General features: G+C 43.4%; 1 protein-coding gene across 1 annotated transcript in view; it reads left to right on the top strand.

The window, feature by feature from the left end:
* The first annotated feature begins 10,330 nt into the window (after nt 1-10,330).
* The window catches only part of RIGI (RNA sensor RIG-I), a 32,408-nt gene continuing 21,960 nt past the window's right edge, over nt 10,331-20,778 (top strand). The window contains exons 1-4 of the mRNA XM_056848247.1: nt 10,331-10,436; nt 15,862-15,996; nt 19,634-19,812; nt 20,551-20,704. Coding sequence (XP_056704225.1) covers nt 10,331-10,436; nt 15,862-15,996; nt 19,634-19,812; nt 20,551-20,704 — 574 coding nt within the window. The remainder of the gene's footprint in view (nt 10,437-15,861; nt 15,997-19,633; nt 19,813-20,550; nt 20,705-20,778) is intronic.

Genomic DNA, 20,778 nt, shown 5'->3' on the forward strand with positions numbered 1-20,778 from the left:
ACATTAGTTAAAATAAACCATCACTCAGTGTGATATCTGAACTGAGCCTGAGTACTGTATTCATATCCCAATTATTTGTTTTGCTTTGCATTGCTGGAGGCTTCAGCTCTCTCTGAATAGCAGGCTTTATCTTCTGCTGTACGCTGTATGTGAGGGTATATGGCTCACACTTGTTGGTTGCCTTCATGAAGTAGACAAAGGATGCATAAATACACTTTAAATCTGTCAATACATTTTGCCTTTTTCCTGTTGGGAAATGGAAATACTGTACATTCACAAAACATTACAGAGGGAAGAGAGAAATAAAGGAGTGGAGTCTTGAACCAAAAGAGTTCCGTTGGGGTCAGATTCAGTTCCTGTTGTGTTCACACAGTTCTTTCAAAGTGGGATTTTGTCCTAATGAAGTTGAATAAAGTCTTTTTTTCCCCTGTGGACATTGTCGCACCCTCTGAAAAAGGAAACTTCATAGCTGAAAAAGGTACAGAAAAGGGTGAGCATCTTGATCTCTGTATTGGAAAACCTGCCTTATGAGAACAGACTAAAGAGTCTGGGAAAGAGCTTGAAGAATGTTGCAGAGCCCTGACTAAATTGAAATGTTTATCTTTCTTGACTGAATGTGGCCCTGTACTGGTATCAGTATTGTCTTTTTAAAAAAATCAAATGTCGTCGAAGGCTTTCACGGTCAGAGTTCATTGGTTCTTGTAGGTTATTCGGGCTGTGTAACCGTGGTCTTGGAATTTTCTTTCCTGACGTTTCGCCAGTAACTGTGGCAGGCCTCTTCAGAGTAGTAACACTGAAGGACAGTGTCTCTCAGTGTCAAGGGTGTAGAAAGAGTAATATATAGTCAGAAAGGGGTTGGGTTTGAGCTGAGTATTGTCCTGCAAAAGTATTGTCCTGTAAGTATCAAGATAATGTGCTAATGAGGGTATGGTATGTTAATATGGAACCATTGTATCCTGAAGTGATCTGTTAATGTGTGTAATCCAAAACTAATCTGTATGGCTATTGTTGAATGTTGTCTTTGTCTGGAGGTGTTTCAGGGCAGGAAGCCAAGCCTTATTCATTCTTAAACTCTCCTCTTTTCTGTTAAAGTTGTGCTGATGTTTGTGAATTTCAATGGCCATTGAAATTCACAAACATCAGCACAACTTTAACAGAAAAGAGGAGAGTTTAAGAATGAATAAGGCTTGGCTTCCTGCCCTGAAACACCTCCAGACAAAGACAACATTCAACAATAGCCATACAGATTAGTTTTGGATTACACACATTAACAGATCACTTCAGGATACAATGGTTCCATATTAACATACCATACCCTCATTAGCACATTATCTTGATACTTACAGGACAATACTTTTGCAGGACAATACTCAGCTCAAACCCAACCCCTTTCTGACTATATATTACTCTTTCTACACCCTTGACACTGAGAGACACTGTCCTTCAGTGTTACTACTCTGAAGAGGCCTGCCACAGTTGCTGGCGAAACGTCAGGAAAGAAAATTCCAAGACCACGGTTACACAGCCCGAATAACCTACAAGAACCAATCAAATGTCTGTCCAAGTGTTTTCCTTTAGATCTGTCAATGGATGTTAGCAATGATAGCCAAATGGAACCTGCATGTTTTGAGGCAGTATGCCCTTGAATACAATATTTTGGGTACTAGCAATGGTTTGCTTGTGGCTGGTCAGCCACTCTATAAACTGGTCTGCTAGCATTGTGGGTATCTTTTGTGGTGTGTGTCTAATCTAGCAGGGCTCTTATGTTACAACATAACAAAAATGTATAATCCGGTCAGCCAGGATGAGGGGTGTAGCGTGACCTATGCTGACTGGCTTGGACATAAGTCCCATGGAGTTCAGTATCCTGTGCATGTTTTACTTGGGAGAGGATTGTATCTTATAACTAAATAGTATAGGATTGGCCTACGCATCCCAAGTCAGTGGCACAGAGTGCTTAGACATGTGATCAAATATAGTCTGAATGGGACACGATAAAAGAGCTTAACTGTGGATAGATTGTGGTCAGATCTACTAGGGTATCTACAGATAACCTAGATAACATCACAAAACAGACTGTGGGGAGGGGCTGTGGCTCAGTGGTAGAGCATCTGCTTGGCATGCAGAAGGTCCCAGGTTCAAGCCCTGGCATCTCCAGTTAAAGGGACTAGGTAAGTAGGTGATGTGAAAGACCTGCTTGGGACCCTGGAGAGCTGCTGCCAGTCTGAGTAGACAATGCTGACTTTGATGGACCAAGGGTCTGATTCAGGGTAAGGCAGCTTCATGTGTTCATAGGAGCATTTCTGTGGGTTGCTGTGGGAGCTTGGCTTTGTATAGTGTGTGTGTTGCAGTATCACTGCTGCCTTTTTAAAAATAGTTTCATCATAGGTGAGATTTTTAATTATGAACAGAATGTAGGTAACTACATTCAGCAGGGATGTTGCCAGAGATGAAGCAGTAAACAATTGCGGCAATATGGATTGGGAGCAACTCTCAACTTGAATGTTAAGAGTATGGCACTAAAGGAGGGCTGTGTCAGGAAACCTAAAGCCCTGCAGAGGTGAGGATCCTTAGGGAAACAAGGTACAAGTTTCTATATGTCAATATTAGAGAAGACTTTGAGCCAAGACAAGGGACCTGGAGTGCTTGGTGTTAAATAAAAATGTAGATACATTGGGCATTTCAAAAACTTGATGAAACGGAAACTGGGGGATGCAGTTATCAGCAGATATAAACTCTGTAGACAGAATGGGGTAGAGTTGCTGTGGTTATCAAAAAGGTCATAGAGTCAAGCCATCAAACATCAGAGGAATAAATTTACCCATGGAATTATCATGGATGGAGATACTAGGCCATAAGTATCTTCCACTGAGAGTGGAAAGTGTCTGTTGCCTGCCTGATCTAAGCCACGAGAAAGATATTGAGGTTGAGAAGGAAATAAGGCAGGTGATGAAAGCAAAGGATGTAATACTGAGTGATTTCAATTACCTTTACACTTAACTGGGCAAATATGTGCTCGAGTCATGCTGTAGATATGAGGTTCCTAGCTATCATAAACTACTGTGCATTGGAACAGTTGGTGACAGAGCCAAGCAGAAGGGTGGTGACCCTGGACTTGGTTCTGAGTGGGGCTCAAGATTTGGCATGCAATGTAGATGTTGCATCATTTGGGAACAGTGACCACAATGCTATGAAGGTTAGCATTCATGTCAGTAGTTCTGCACTTTGGGGGCAATTTTCTATCGTAGTCAGAAGGTAGTTAAAAGGAAAAATCAGATCTCCCCATGGTGCTTAGAAACTAGTTAAAAGTCACACTAGTTAAAGGCACAGATAGAATGTATACCCCACATAAGGAAAAATACCATTAAGTATTTAACTTCAGGGTAAATGGCTGCTGTGTGAACCACAGTGCTGGACTAGATGGGCCACTGGTCTGATCCAGCAGGACTTCTCTTATGGAAACCCCTTTCAACCTGTGGCTGCCCTGGACTCGGCTCACAAAAGCTGGTGATAGGGAATCCCCACAGCATCCAGGTACTGAGGCTACTGCTGTTTTTCCAAACTATTGATCAATGTCATCAACTCTAATAGTACTGATAACCTATTGAGCAGGAGCTGGGAGAAACAACAGGAGGCCCAAGCACTCTTTTCTCTCCTCCCCATATAATGGGCTGACCAGTGATGTTAGATAGCAATGCTGGTCATACCCTTGATGCGGAAAAAAGGAGTGCCCTGTGAGCTGAGTTTAGAGTCTGTATCTTGCCATATTGCTGGCTTGCTGGGTAAGAATAAACATACCATCAGGAATGGTGGTGATTGCAAACATTGGCTGCCTTTTGAGTCCTAAAGGTGCCAGTGATCAGAAGTTTTCCTTTATTCCAGCAGCAAGTCCAGAGAAACTTGTTGAAAGAGGTAAGCATTGGCACAGGGTTTTGGCTCCAAGTTGGCAAAAAAGCCAGTGTAGTGGTTAGACTAGGATCTAGATGACCCAGCAGCCACTCCCCATATGTGGCTGATATAGGCCTTGTATGTGGCCGACCTCCATCTGCCAATGGCCTGTATGTGACCCAGAGGAAGCCCCAGATTGGCAGCTGTGGTGGTTGCCCTGATCTGAAAGGAGTGGGCCCCTAAGTCCCCCTGAGGCAGCCCCAGCGAGGCCAGGTCAATTGGTACCTGATAAGGGGCGCACCATCATTAGGAAATGAGGAACACCCCAGGGAGGGGACGGTGAATTGCTAGGAAGGCTAAAGTTATCTGCACAGGGCAACAAGTCATGAAGACGCAAGCGCGCCCCCTGTCACTTCCGGTCCATTTTGGATTTCCTGATGACCAGGTGAACCACTGATCCCCTAACTGAAACATTCTGCATGCCCAAAGCCTGGCTGGAGCAGTCCCCTTTTGAGCCAGCTACTAACTCCCCAACCCGGAGGGCCCCCAAAAAGGCCAGAGTGAAGGCAGCCTTGAACAGAGAGGCCTCAAAAGGCAACCAACACATCCTGGGCAGTTGCTTTATGAGCCACGTCAGGACCATGAATGTGATATGTCTGCGGGGGTTGGGCACCCGAGGACAGCCTCCTCCAAATCTCCATCACCCAACTTGGCTATTAGAATATAGACAAGTGGGAACCTGCAAGAGCATTGTGGGAAGCATCTAATTCCCCTCCCCCACTATTTCCTCTTTCCCTCTTCTGAAAACCCCCATAGCCTCTTCTGCTTCCTTCTCTCCTTTTAGGGTTGCCAACATCCAGGTGGGGCCCAGAGATCTCCTGGAATCAGATCTCCCAACTAGAGAGATCAGTTCCCTCTTAGGGTTGCCAGCTCCAGGTTGGGAAATTCCTGGAGATTGGGGGTGGAGCGTTGAGAGATCAAGGTTTGGGGAAGGAAGCAAACCCAGCAGGGTATAATGCAATACAGTCCACTTTCCAAAGCAGCCATTTTCTCCAGGGGAACTGATCTCTGTCATCTGGAGAGCGTTGTAATTCTGAGTGATCTGCAGCCGACACCTTGGTTCCACTGGCACAAATGGCTGCTTTGGAGGGAGGAGTCTATGACATTGAACCCCTTTGAGGTCTCTCCCCTCTTCAAACTGTCCCCTCCCCTCTTCAAACTGTCCCCTCCCCAGTCTCCACCCCAAAATCTGTAGGAATTTCCTATTGCTGTTGCCGCCGTCCAACTCCCTTATTGCCAGATTTTTTTTGGGGGGGGAGGGTGGAGACGACTGCTGCCATTCCCCACCAAACTCCCTGGTTGCCGATTGCATGGGGCAGTGAGGACTCAAGCAAACCCCAGGCTTGCTGGCTTGGCGTGGAGCAGTGAGGACACTCCCACCCTCTACCGCCCCAAGTATTCATTGCCAACTAAGCAAGGGAGCAAAGATACCCACACTTCCCTGACAGATAACCCTCCTTTCCGGCTAATTCAGGGGCATGAGACTGATCCCTGGTCTGTGAGGCTCCTATCCTGTGCTGCCGAGCCTGCTGTGGCTCCCTTCCCCCACCGCCGCCACTTATCCCAGGGCTGACAAGGCTCCCAGCATGAGATTCATGGGGGGGGGGGTCTCATATCCAGGCTACGGCCTCCCCCCCCCACAGACCCGACACTGCTGATTTGAGTCCTCACCAAGCTTCCGCTGGTGAAAAAGTGGTACATTTTTATGTTTGCCCATGCACAGACAATTTTTTAAAGTTTTTTGGGGGTATTTACACCCCCCAATGTAATGTTTTTAAGGATTTCAGATTTTTCTGCAAATGCGGGGGACTCCTCAGGTGAAAACGCATGGTCGTTTCAGCCTCCTTTATTCCCTGTTTTAGCCAGGATTCAACCAGGATCCCGTTTCGCCAAATGTGCATTAGATCCTGGCTGAATCCTGGCTGAAACGGAATAAAGGAGGCTAAAGCGACCATGCGTTTTTTGCCCCTCATGTGTGTAGAAATATCTCTTTTCTTTCCTCGTGGCCCTGATCCACAGATTTAGGTATCCATAGATGGGGGCCACACTTGGGAAATATATAGATGATGATGCACTGGAGGTGTTTTGTCATTAGTACAACTAGACCTATTATGAAAGTAAACCATCGATATGATGCAACCGTGTAAATGGCAGGAGGCTGTCCTACCCCTAAAGAGAAAAACAGCCACTCAGCTGAGCCGATAGGAGTGCTGCTCCAGCATCTAATCAACTTGGAGAAGGGGCATGGAAAGTTGGAGGGTCTCACAGGAGTTAGTGCAGGGAGAGAGCAGTGATCGCTCAGGTCTGGCTCAGAAAAACAGCAGAGTGAAGGGCAGAATAGTTTAGCTCAATCTTGGGAGCGGACAGAGTACGTATCTGATTGTTATGCCTGTCTTTGGTAATGAGCAGACCTTGTACAGTTTAGTCTGAATCTTGGGAAGGGGCAGGCTGGTGCGGGTAGTATCCGTGTGAGAGAGCATCCAACCTCGTGGCTAATCAATAATAGCCTGTTTGTGCCAGAAAGCATTACAGAAAATTCCAATTACTCTCTAAAGTCATAACTAATTTAAATTTATGTGTCTCAGCCAGGTTTCTCCTTTGTCTACCTGGAGACCTATGCTGCTGTTCCTTGAAACCAACCTGTTAAATAAATCTTCATTGTTGTTTACATATTAACCTTGCCTCAGTGATCTCCAGAATCTCCTTGTGCACCGCAAAACCTACCTCCTGACAATGAACCCAAAGCCTATAGACTGGCTACCTTTAGAGCACTTGGTAACTGGGGTAACGGAGGGGAAGGTTTATTTGTTTAAAACAAACCTAGACACCCCCCCAAAAAAAAAAATCATAGAAGGCTGTGTGGGTCCCCTCACTTGGTAGAAAAGGCTTGTCACAAGCCTATGCAGCCATGTGGCAGGGGAAGGAGAGCCTTCAACATGATAAACTAAAAGAAAGGAAGCTCAGACAGTGAAGCTTTTACGAGCACACAAGAATTTCTGGTTTTGTTTTTTGAAATCTCAAGGGATTGTTTCACTCAGCCTGGAAAAATGAAAGTGTACTAAGTTTCCCTTTCCATTTGTCAGAGACAAATGATAACCGGGGGATTCCCGAGGATCACAGTAACTATCAAGACCTAACGTTCAGCAGGTTACATAAAGGAAGAATTATGCTGAAGAAAGTTATTGGTAGTAGAGATGCCAGCCTCCTAGAGATCCCCCAGAATCACAGCTCATCTCCAGACTACAGCGATTAGTTTCCCTGGAGGAAATGGATGTTTTGGCAGCTATGCCATTGTACCCCGCTGGGGTCCCTGTCCTCCCCAAGCACCACGCCCACATCTCTAGGAGTTCCCAACCTAGATCAGGCAACCTGCCCCCCTCCCCCAATCCCCTATTGGTGGCCAGTGGGGACCTGGCAACCCTAATTGGCAGGGAGATATGGAAATCTATGCTTTTCATCTGCACAAATACTGAAATGCAGTTGCTGATTGGACTTTAAGGCATGTATCAGATCACTCAACTGAAGGGATCTTGCCCACACCATTTGAAGACAATGTGATCCTTTCTCTCAGCATTGACTAAGGCCTGATTTTTAACACTGCTAGTAGGGTAGAAGACCTTTCCCACTTGACTTTGCACTCATCCAGCATCTCGCGTGAACCGGATCTGGCACTACAATGGGAAGAGCATTAGTATACAAGAGATTCCTAGCTCAAGCAGGTGGAGTGCGCTATGGCACAGAGCCAGGAACAGACCTAGGAATCACACCCCAGTTCTCATTTTGAAGCTCCTGCCATTCAGTGTGTGGTGTAGTGGTTAACGTGTGAGGACTGATGATCTGGGTTTAAACTGCTGCTGAGCTTTGAAGCAGGTTGCATGGCTTTGGGCCAGCCAATCACTCTAGGCCGCATCTTCCTTCCAAGGGTGGTTGTGAGGAGGAAATGGGGAAGGGAAAGAAGCCACACTTCCTTGAGAAGGGCACAGTAAAAATAAATTTTTATTTTTATTTATTTTTCATACTTCTAGCCCACCCTCCCCCAGCCAAGGCTGGGCTCAGGGTGGGTTACAGCATTAAAATTTTACAATATAACTATAAAACCATTAAAACCATTCTATTATAAAACGATGGTTGCCATATATATATAAAGTGCCCACTGTCGCAGATGATGCCAACCATAAATTAATACTTAAAATTAGGTCGACAACCCCCCCACCCCCATAAGTTGATTGTAGACTAGGAAGAGTAGGGAGGCCAGCACTGATCCTATTTGATCTCACCTGCGGTTGTCCTCAACCATTAATCTAATACATAAATTCAGTTGTGAGAATCCTGTGATGGAGTTACAGAGTGCCTCTCGAAGTATAGGATTAAGATAGTGTGAAGAATGTCATAACCTGTTAAAGCAACCTGTTGAGGGACAATCAAGTAGAATCTGTTTTGGACAGGTTTATAGACATTAAATTACTTCTTTCCTAAAATACCACCCCATAGCCAGTCAGTGGCCTTTATTTGATATGTTAGCTGTTACCTCAGTTTGCTGCTGGAAAGACAGGTACTTTCCTGTTTAGTTTTCTGTTAGTGTGTTGGGGGGAGAGGTAATGGTGTCATATTAAAAGGGTAACCGCCTCTGGCAAATTAGTTATAATACTTAACATTTTTAGAGCTTTCAGTCTCCAAAACGTTTCACACACAACATCTTTATAAAAGCCCTGTAAGGTAGGCTGAGATTATTTATCCCCATGTAGTGCAGATGACTGTGGCTGCTGTAAAGTCCTAAACTGAGTCCAAGGCAGAGGCAAATTTTGGATGCAGGACTTGCAGGGATCACATGCTTATGCTGCAATCTTCTGTAGTTACTCCTCTCTAAGTCCATTCATTTGAGAGGGTTTAGACTGGTGTAACTGTGCAAGACTGGTCCGTTAGTCACCTCTAACATTATTAAAATTGATACCAGAGGGAGGCGGTTTGGAAGGGTTTAAAATAATACCCTTCTTTTGTCTTTGAGGTATATTCTGTTCATAGTAGTATTTAAGACGATCATCAGAAGGAACCCGTTCAGATGCATTTTGGAAACTAATTTAGCCTAACATCTGGAATGTACAAAGTGCAATCTTCTTAGAGGGTCTTTCCTTAACTTCACTTTTGGGGGTAAGTAGCAAAATCCACACAAGCAGCTATTTCAGCAAAAGTTGGCCTTGTGCCTGGTTAACTATTAACCATTTGGCAGAAGAAACGCGTTCAAACACATTTTGGAAACTAATTGATCCTAACTTTTGGAATGTCCCAAGCCTAGTCTTTTTAGAGGGTCTTTCCTTTACTTTTCTTCGGAGGGTGGGAAGTAAAATCTACCCAAGCAGCTATTTCTGCAAAAACCGTCCTTGTGCCTGGTTAATGTTAATTTTTATCGAGTCACAGTGAAAATAGGTAAGAGGAGTGAAAAGTGGTGGCGGGGTGGGTAGGTGGGTTAAACAACAACCACAGGATTTATTTTTTTTAAAGCATCACTTAAAAAAAGAAGAATCAGAAACATAAAAATGGAAGAGACAGAGATGCTTCTTTTTTAAAATGTATATCCCGCTTTTCTTCTTGATCCAGGGACTCAAAGCGGCTTTGCATATAGTTCCCCCCCTCTTCCACTTAATCCCCACAACAGCCATCCTGTAAGGGTAGTAATCAAAAAACGGCTTGCAAGTGCTAAGTAGGGAGTGTGGAAATCAAGAGAGTAGCACAAGACAATTCTTTCTATAATAAGAAGACCAAACTGTAGCAATTAATGCTATTAAGAATATGTATTGGAAACATAACAAAGGACAAAATTCCGGAGCAAAAAAGTATCACATAGGTAATTAAGACCCCAACTTTCAATAAGGGCTTTACAATACAAATATGAGCCCAAATTCTCAGTCCTTATTCAGTCTACAGAAATAATTTCATAGTGCACGAGTGAACCATGGGAACAATACTCAGTCCTTACAGAGTCCGCATGAATAATTTCATAAAGCGCATCAGTAGGTCGCAAAAGCAAGATGAAGGGCAATGGGAATCCGGTATAATCCCATTTCGATCGCCCGGCAAGGCTTCCGCTGTCGAGCGAGGGATTCGAACTCCCGGCCCGCCTCCCAGCTTTACTGTTGCCACTTCTTCACTTTCGTTTCCTGCCTCCTGCTCGCCTCCTGCCTCCTGCCGCCGCCTCCCCGTCTGCTGACCGTCGGGGACGGACTCCATTGGATCTGACGCTCGCCTTCCCAAAGGGGGGGCGGGCCAGCGGGCGGCAGCTGCCCGGCCGTCGGGGTCGCCAGCGAGGGGCTGCAGGTAGTCCGTCCTGCCTGCCCGGAGCCTGTGCCGAGGAGAGGGGATCTTGCCGAGGGCAGGAGCCGCCGAGATGACCCACGAGCAGAAGCAGAATCTCCTCGTCGTCGCCCCTTATATCGAGAAGACGCTGAATCCGAAATACGTCTTGAGTTTTATGAAGACTTGGCTCACTGATGGTGAGCGGTGGGCTGGCGTGCCTTTAGCAGGGTGGTCGAGCCGGCTTGGCAGCGTTGGGGGTGGGCTACCCCGCACCCGACGCTTTCTCGCTTCGGCTTTGGGTGATCGGGAGCGGCGAGCCTCAGAATGAGAGTATCGGACCTGGAAGACCTGAGTTCAAATTCCTGAGCTTCATTGGATAGAGAGCATCTCTTGGTTTGCCTACCTTGCAGGGGTGGTTGGAGGGCAACTCTTAGCTAGGTGCTCCCTGATGAGGGGTGGCAGCCTCCAGGTGAGACCTGGGGATCCCCCAGTATCACGGCTCGTCTTCAGAGATCAGTTCCCCTGGAGAAAATGGGTGCTTTGGAGGGTGGGCATTGTACCCCGCTGAGGTCCCTCTCCTTCCCAGGCTCCATTCCTATATCTCCAGGACTTTTCCAACCTTGATCTAGCAACCCCTACCTCCCCATACCCCCCCCCCCCATGGCAAACCTAGGTGGCCAGCTAATTTAACACTGGCCTCAAAGAACATGACTGGGTGGGTTTAACATTAGCTACATTTCAGTGTTTGTGAGTGAGCCGTGGGATCCACGTTGTAGCTCCATGTGATGCCCTTAAATTATTTTTTTAAATTGATTTAGGCAGATGATGAGAGGGAGGGCATCTTGGCCATCTTCTGGGCATGGAGTAGGGGTCACTGGGTGTGTGGAGGGGAGGTAGTTGTGAATTTTCTGCATTGTGCACGGGGTTGGACTAGATGACCCTGGTGGTCCCTTCCAAGTCTATGATTCTATGATTGATTTAAATTATCATCCCACTTTCCTCCAGTGCACTGGGTACAGGATCCCTTTCCCCTTTCTCCTTGTCTCTGTCATGTGAGGCAGAGAGGTTAATGGAACTTTAGGTCCATTCCCAGCCCTTGAATATGTGAACTACTGCAGCTATACTTCTGTTGTATCTGCATATCTCATTTCCTCCTGAGCTATGTTTTCTTATCTAGCATCAGCTGCTAGTAGCCTACTCATGCTGAATGAACCATGCTTTATTTTGAGGGGTGCAAATGGTGGGGGAAACCTCTTTCTGGTATCATTGGTCTTGATGTACCATTCTTCTTTAGCCATGCCTATGTAGGACCTCCCTGTGGTACTTTATTTAATACAATGTTCTATTATAACTTCACAAGAGACAATGATTTCATGCTTTGACCAAACTGCAAAGAAAAAAAATGCCATAGAGTCCACCCTCCAAAGCAGCCATTTTCTCCGGAGGAACTGATCTCTCTAGTCTGGAGATCAGTTATAATCCTGAGAGATCTCCAGGCCCCACCTGGTGGCTGGCAGCCCTAATCTTAGTTTAGAGCAGTGGTTCCCAACCTTTTTTTGACCAGGGACCACTAGGACTTTTTTGTTCGGTGCAGGGACCCCAAGGTTCAAAATAAAAATTCTGAGAATTTGAAAATAAACTTTAATCATAACTGTTAGTTAAACATTAAACTTAGAATAATATTTGAATATATATTTTTATAATAGAGAACTTTTAATTGAAAATATTAATTTATTATTGGTTTATAACTTTGTTTCGCAGACCTTAATTTCGTTCTCGCGGACCCCTGGGGGTCCATGGACCCCTGGTTGGGAACCAGTGGTTTAGAGGGAGCTTAAACCCATCCAAAACAGGCTGATTCACCAATCTCTGATTGGCTACATTGTTGACCAATGGCACTCTAACTTTCTGCATTGAGTATCAGTTTGTTAACCCTTGTCCAGATAGTTCTAGCCTAGAGAGTGGTTTCCAGCATCCTCTTTCTCACCTGACTGATGAAATAAAAAATTAGAATGCACCTTGCTTCAATTCCTTGAGCAACCTTTCTCAGCAGATTCATGTCACCATTTGAAAATTGTGGCAGCAGACTAAAGATGTAAAATTTCTGGAATTTTTGAGGCCATGGGGAAAAATTGACCTTTTTTTTTTTTAGAAAACAAAGTTGAAGAAAACTGGAAATATTTAAAATAGTTTATTATTTATCTAAACAATTCACAGATTTGGCAACATAAAATGTACCACTTCTAGTTAGCATATAAAGGTACTATTAAATGTATGAAATGTGAAAGTAAAAACGGCTTAGTTTTCTAGAAGAAAAACTTTTGAAGAGAGAGATCTTCAAACTGTATTTGCAGAACATATAAGGAAAGCTGGATTAGGTTTAGATGAAGGTGAAGTGAAAACCGGTGGAGGAAACATTAACAGTTTGAGAGATGCAGATGACATTACATTACGGGCAGAAAATACTGAAGACTTGAAACAACTACTGATGAAAGTTAAAGCAGAAAGTGCCAAAGGAGGATTACAGCTGAATATCAAGAAGACAAAAGTAATGACTACTGAGGAGTTATACAAGTTTAAAGCTGATGATGAAGAAATTGTAATCGTTAAAAGATTTTCTATTGTTTGGCTCCATCATCAACCAAAAGGGAGGCTACAACCATAAAATCAGAAGGAGATAGAGACTGGGAAGGGCAGCCGAGAAAGAGCTAGAAAAGATTCTTAAGTGTAAACATGTGTCACTGGTGACCAAGAGCAAGATAATTCATGCCATAGTATTCCCTATTACTCTGTATGGATGTGAAAGCTGGACAATTAAGAAAGCTGACAGGAAGAAAGTTGATTCATTTGAAATGTGTGTTGAAGGACAGTTTTATGGATACTATGGCCTGCCAAAAAAAGACAAATAAGTTCTAGATCAAATCAAGCCTGAACTCTCCCTAGAAGCTAAAATGACTAAGGTAAGGCTATCATACTTTGGTCACATTATGAGAAGACAAGAGTCACTGGAAAAGACAATAACGCTAGGAAAAGTTGAAGGCAGCAGGAAAAGAGGAAGACCCAATATGACATGGATGGACTCAATCAAGGAAGCCATGGGTCTCATTTTGCAAGGCTGATAATGATAGGACATTTTGGAGGTCATTGATTCATAAGGCCGCCATAGGTAGGAAGCGACTTGATGGCATTTAACACACACACACACACAGAGTATATATCTCTTATGTTTTGCTCTCTGAGAGGCAGAGGGAAAAACCAACACTACATTTTGAATTAAAAAAGAGAAAATTATTATCTGCATAGATTATCTGCAGTCCTAAATAGGGATAGCGACATATTTGGCTATTGTGCAAACACTTTCTAACATTGATAACACTGAACTTCTCGTAAGCGTATCATCACTCCCCGGTGACTCTGTGGAGGCCTTTGTAGCTGCATGGAATGATGGGCTAACTGGGGCCAAAAACAGAGTTGCTCCTTGGTGTCCTCTTCCATGCTCTTTGAGCTCCTCCCCCCCAGCTCCTTGGTGTGCAAGGGAGCTGGGCATTATGAAGATGAATGGAAGATGACTTGAGTTGGCAGAAAACTCGGGATTAATCCGACAGAGCATGTCATAGAGCCTGTTTGCAAATGGCAATGATGGTAGTGAAGACTTTCTTATCTGCCACCATTACGTCACCAGAATCTTTTCCAGCTGTTGAAGTTGGTTTGTGACTCTGAAAACACCCACCCTGCCAGAGACGACATGTGGCCCCCAGCTGTAATGTTTTTGCAAGGTCATTTGCTGACAAAATCTCTCATCCATTCTGACTTGAAGGCCAAGTTGAGAGCAGATCCAGAGCCTAAAGTCCTGTGCCTGTTTGTACTTTTGCCATGTATAATTTCAGATTGATCCAGCCTATGGCTGCTGACAAGGTCCTTGGGAGTGTGAGGATCGCTACTTGTGTTTTGGACCCATCCCCGTTCAGGCTTTTAAAATCTTGCCGGGAAAAGGTATTGGAGCCATTCGTGAAAATCATCAATTCCTCCTTGATTGGGGCTCTCCCTTTCATCTTTGAAGCAGGCAGTTATTAGACCTCTGCTTAAGAAACTTTCCTTGGCTAGGGATGAGGTGGCCAATTATAGGTCAAGTCTCTGCCCTCTTTGCGGGTAGGTGATAAGAACATGTGGCAGAACAGCTCCAGGACTTCCTGGATGGCGTATCTGCCCTTGACCCATTTCAATCTGGTTTCAGACCTGGGTTTGGTACTGAGACAACTTCAGTTGCCCTGGTGGATGATCTTTGCTTAAAGTTGGATGAGGCACAATCTTCACTTTTGATACTGTTAGACCTTTTGGTAGCTTTTGACACAGTTTACCCCACTCTATTCTTATCCATCACCTTGAATGCAGAGTTGGTATTAAGGGGATAGCCCGTCCGGGTTCACCTGGGGCAATAGGTAGCAAGCGTAGTGCAAGACACAGTCCAGGGTCAGCACACAGGTAGTTAGAAATTCAAGTACCAAAACAGAAAGGAAAATCCAGAAAGCACAAGCTGGGTCAGGGGTAAATCCAAGAAGCAAAGTCCACATCTAGTCCCAGGTCAAACACACAGTCCTAAGCTGCAAAGCAACAGCAGGTATGCAAGGGTTATGGACGTTGGTGCTTCACCCTTCTCTAGCTGTTTTTATCAGGGAAACCCTGATCAGGAGCAGGTGCAACTCCTCATGTGGCGACTCAAGCTCACGGGCAGAGGTTGACAGGTGCTGGTCTGCCAACCACGGGCTATGGCGCTGCTCCTGCGCCTCCCTCCAAGCCCACCTTCCCTGGCATTCCAAAGGTTCTGGCGGCCCTGGATGTAAGGCTGGTGGCTGCAGTGCTTCTGTTACCACCTTGGAACTCGGGCTGTGAGACTGAGGGCATGGTGGTCTGACTTCAGCCTGAGACTCTCCTACTGCACCAGACGGAGTCTCTACCTTGTCTGATGGGTCTTCCTGTGGCCTCCAAGGGATGGAGCCGGCTTCCTCCATCTCTTCCTCATCCAAGGAGGCAAATAAATAAATGCAAATGACCAATATAATGCAAAATGACTAATATAAAACCAGATGTGTTTCGGCCGAATATTTATATGACCACTGAGGAAGGCCGAAAAGGCCAAAATGTGTCTGGTTTTATATTGGTCATTTGCATCGTTGGATATTTAGTAATTTTACTTTGAAGCCCATATTTTTAGGCCTAGTATTTTTTAATGTGTGCACACTCTATAATAAATTATAATAACATTTTGTATAATATTTAGCTCAACAGTTTACCTTCAGTCACAGTGAAAATCCTTGTGGTGGCAATGGCTTTCAAAGCAGCATTAAAAAAAATATGCACAGCCAATCAGAACTCTTGCTGGGTAAAAGCCCAACCTGGCCCCACCCACTTTCACAAAACATTCGTGGGCACCAGAAAAGATATTGGTGGGCACCATGGCACCCATGGACACCACGTTGGGGACCCTGCTCTACAGAAATGACCAATCTTAATTGGCCTATGGCTTACAACCCTTCAGAAAAGATGCTGTCGTTCCCAGTCTTTCTGCTGGGAAGAATGTGTTGACTTCAATAACGATAGAACTTTTATTTGATTTCGTTCCAGAGGATGTAGTGAAAATTCAGATGGAAGGACAGAAGAACGGTCCAACTGCTGCCGCCTCACTGTTTCTTCAAATCATTCTGCGCCTCACAGAGGATGGATGGTTCCGTGGATTTTTGGATGCTTTGGACAGAGCAGGTTTGGTTTATGTTGCAATAATTAATCATGTGAGATGCCCATTTAAAAGTATTTAGCTCACCTGGGCATGGAGGAAAAGTAAAAATCCTTTGGGACACAGTAAGATGGCAGAATCCAGTCGCTTGAGACCAAGCATAAAGGAATAACAGCCACAAAGTTGAATGCGGTAATCTGTTTTCAGAGGTTCAGTTTTTTTGTTCACCAGCTATGTGTAATAGGAATACACACTATCTGCAATCCTCCTGGTAAGTGCAGTTGCTGTTTTGTGTGAATAGGGCAATGCATGTATTTTTCATTTATGTATAGCTTAAGTATGCCCACATGTGTACTCTAAAAATATCTAGTGTTGGGTTTGCATGTACTAAAGCTGGAAAATACATACGTTGTCCTAGTAGCACAAAATAATGACTGTGCATATTGGGAAAATCACGGGTAGCAAATGTTTCTGTTACATGTGATTAGTCTGCCGTAACTGATTACAAAGCAGGAAACTTGCCACTATTCAAACTAGAAGCGCTTCTGCAAGTGAGCAGACTTCCTTTCCATAAAAACGCGCTCTAGTAGGAATAACAGGCTAATGTGGAAGACTTGTTGTTTACATTGCAACCTGTTATATTTCAAAGGAAAGCCATCTCTTTTACATTTGCTTCATGCAAATGCTTCAGGAACATTGTCATTTTCACATATGTGCAATTTTGTGATGAAGGCCATAAATACTGTTTATTTGAACAGGGTTGTTATTCCTTGTATGTATAAGCAATTTGGCTAAGGTCTTTGGAAGTCATGAACTAAGTGACATGGACTTTCTTGCTAGAAAGCCACAACTATTGAGGGTTAAGGTAACAGATATATTTTGTTAATGCACATGATAGTTTCCTGTCCTTTACAATGACCATTTTGGCAAAGTCCTCCTAACTATTTTTCTAGCCTTTTTGATATGTTCAATGTTTAAATTCAGTAGGAATAGGTTGGGGGTTTTTGTAATTAATTTGTGAAAATTAATGTGAAAACTTTTTTTCCGGTCCCCATGTAATTCACAATACGATTATTACATAAGAGTAGTGGCCACATACGCCAGCATTATTTTCATTGCTTCTCTTATAAAAACTCCCTGCAAGTAAGAAACAAAATCTTTGCACATCAGTGAGAAAGTTCCTAGCCTTGCCAACTTCCTTGCCAATCTTTAAAATTGCAGAGGGTTTGTTAGGAAAACCTCCGTTTCATTCTGAATTGTCACAGTCCACTATCCCACTTTAGAATTTGACCACTTCATTTGCTGCGTATATAAATCAGGCCTATTATGGCATCTCATTTTTCCCATCTCCAGTATGGGATTAATGTATAAACAGAGCAAGATTTTTGATACCTAACATACTTAACTAGAAAGTTTAGTGAAAGAGCATGAAATCTGTTTACATATCTAGATTATCCTCTTCTTCTGAGCTTAGGGTTGCCAACCTCCAGGTGGTATAGACTAAACAGTAAATACGTATGCTGAACAATGTTAGTTGAAAAACAAAACAGCACGAAAGCTCAATATAAGTGAAGAATAAGTATTAGCAATGATAATGAAGCATTTACAAAAATATCCAACTGGACATAATCCAAAGTACAGACATGAAAACACAAATATCCGGCAAAAGGTACTTCAAACAAGGTCTCCAGTTACTGCACTGGGTAATTAAACAACAATGAGGTTATATCACTGTTCAATTCCAAAGGTACCGGTAAGTTCCAAAATAATTAGACCAGAGGGTTGCTTGACCATACAGTTCTCGAATTGAATTCCAAAAAAAGGTAGTGGGGTTGCTTCACCAAATAAATCCAAATTCCAGTGGAAGATAAATTTCAAAAAATGAAAAGAAAATCTAAATGACACTTCCGGATTCCGTGTTCGTTTCGCAGTTGCTTCATCAGTTGTTAAATGGTGTTTTCATATAGATTCATGTAGGGTACAGTGACCTCTAAAAAGCATAATTTAAAAAGCCCGATGATCAAAAACATAACATAAAGGTAATCAAGCCATACAAATGGTCCAATATGAACAAATAGCTTACCAATATTCAACCAGCGACCCACAGGGCTTCTATCTATCTCTGATAGCTGGTAAGAAACCTAACGCCAAGCTTCAATTAAGAAACCCAACGTACTATCTACACAGCTGTGAGGAATCAAGAGTCAAAAAGTGCCTTAAAGAAAACTTGACAGATCAAACTCACTATACAATCCCCCAGGGAATAGCGTTTTAAATAAATAAATATACCTTAATTCTTGTTGACCATTTAAGAAAGACCATTTAACAACTGATGAAGCAACTGCGAAACGAACACGGAATCCGGAAGTGTCGTTTTGATTTTCTTTTCATTTTTTGAAATTTATCTTCCACTGGAATTTGGATTTATTTGGTGAAGCAACCCCACTACCTTTTTTTGGGATTCAATTCAAGACCTGTATGGTGAAGCAACCCTCTGGTCTAATTATTTTGGAATTTACCTTTGGAATTGAACGGTGATATAACCTCATTGTTGTTTAATTACCCAGTGCAGTAACTGGAGACCTTGTTTGAAGTACCTTTTGCCGGATATTTATGTTTTCATGTCTGTACTTTGTATTATGTCTATTTGGATATTTTTGTAAATGCTTCATTATCGTTGCTAATACTTATTCTTCACTTATATTGAGCTTTCGTGCTGTTTTGTTTTTCAACCTCCAGGTGGTGGCTGGAGATCTCCCACTATTACAACTGATCCCCAGGCGAAAGACATCTGTTCCCCTGGAGAAAATGGCCACTTTGGCAATTGAAGTCCCTCCCCTCTCCAAACCCTGCCCTCCTCAGGCTCCACCCACAATATCTCCAGGTATTTGCTAACCTGGAGCTGGCAACCCTTTGTATCTTGTTGTGGTCTTCAACCTTTTGAGACCTGGGACCCACTGAGCTACAAAGATGCGATATCAGAGTCACATGACAGGAAGTGAGGGGACCATGCTTAAGGCCTCACTGGTATTAAGAAATGATATATGTAAATGTATATTATGAAAAGTAAATACAAAATTTCTGTCTACATAAAATACCAGAACAGATCAGAAACAGCATGACCAGACATGTTTTGACCAAGTCTTCTTCAGTGGCCATCAAATATAAACACTCCATATTCCTTGTATCCTAGTGATGTTTCATTATGGTATATTGTTCATATTAAAGAGCCAGGGCTCCTCTGCATAACAATATGCAAACCTAAAAAATTGAAGGAAAAATTATTTAAGAAAATATTATCAACTAAATATTACCAACTGTAAAATTAAAAAGAATAAAATTAATTACCGCATCATGGAAGCAATGTTAGTGTAGCAAATTGTCTCTACAGGAAAAAATACTAGAAACAATTAAAACAAAAATAAACATAAAAAACATTATATACATAATTAAAGAAACAACATCCAAACCAGTCCTGGCTCCAAATAACATACAGTTGTATTCTTTCCTGTCAGATAAAAGTGTAGCCAAAACACCAACGTGGCAAATGCCTTGTCTGTATTGTAGTGGGGGACGGGGTTTTTCTTAGTGAATCCAAATATGTTCTTGCATGCTTTATTTGTTGCTGACCTGCTGTACATTTCTGCTACTTTGCTTTAAAAGGTTACAAGGGCCTTTATAAGGCAATTGACTCCTGGGATTTCCAGTCGATTGAGAACCTGGAGAAGTATAGACAGCTGCTGAAAAAGATCGAGCCTACTTTGAGAGAGATTGATCCTGTCCAACTATTTCCATACTTAGATGACTGCCTCCTGGACCAGGAGCGCGAAGAGATTAAACAGGTATTATTTTTCAACAATGAAAACACTAGATGTTCAGCATGTGAGGTCTGTAATAGGTGTGGAACCTCGTGTTTGTACTTCTTGAAGAAGCTGGAGGTGGGGGGTTGCATGGGGAGTATTCCATTTTCCCTTACAATGAATTACTCTGAGGTAAGTTAAGCTGCAGGAGCCCTGTGGTGCAGAGTGGTAAGCTTCAGTACTGCAGTCCAAGCTCTGCTCATGACCTGAGTTTGATCCCGACGGAAGTCTGTTTCAGGTAGCCGGCTCAAGGTTGACTCAGCCTTCCATCCTTCCGAGGTTGGTCAAATAAGTACCCAGCTTGCTGGGGGTAAAGGGAAGATGACTGGGGAAGGCACTGGCAAACAACCCCATAAACAAAGTCTGTCTAGCAAACGTCGGGATGTGACATCACCCCATGGGTCAGGTGATGTGGCTTTAAGGCAGCAGTGGAACAATATAAAAAACTCTATGATTGACCCAAATTCATAATGATATGCAGGTTTTCCCAAGGCCAAAAAGTCAGATTCAGCTATAGTTTTGTTCTGCAGTCCAGTGCGCATTGCTTGATTTTGTTCCAATTTCAGCACATCTGTTTGGTTACTGTGGTGAAGTTTCCGAGACACATATTTTAAATAAACAAACTACTCACACACACAAACTCTGTGGTACACTCGAGTAGTCCTATTCTTTAAAGTTTTGCTTGTTTTCTTCTAAAATAATTGTCTTTGCATCTTGCAGATTAAAAATACCAGCGGCAAAGGAGCAAGCGCAATAAAATTTGTGGAATGCCTGTATCGGTCAGATAAGGAAAACTGGCCCAAAACCTTTCAGCTGGCACTGGATAAGACTGAATTTGACACTTCCCTCAATCTCTGGAGGAGTTTGACAGATGGTACTGTGCATCTTTGTTGTGATTGCATCTTAATTTCATTTTCTGTGCCACTGCTTCAGGATTTAGGGGATACA

Source organism: Euleptes europaea, chromosome 4, assembly GCF_029931775.1.
Source record: "Euleptes europaea isolate rEulEur1 chromosome 4, rEulEur1.hap1, whole genome shotgun sequence".
Taxonomy (NCBI): domain Eukaryota; kingdom Metazoa; phylum Chordata; class Lepidosauria; order Squamata; family Sphaerodactylidae; genus Euleptes; species Euleptes europaea.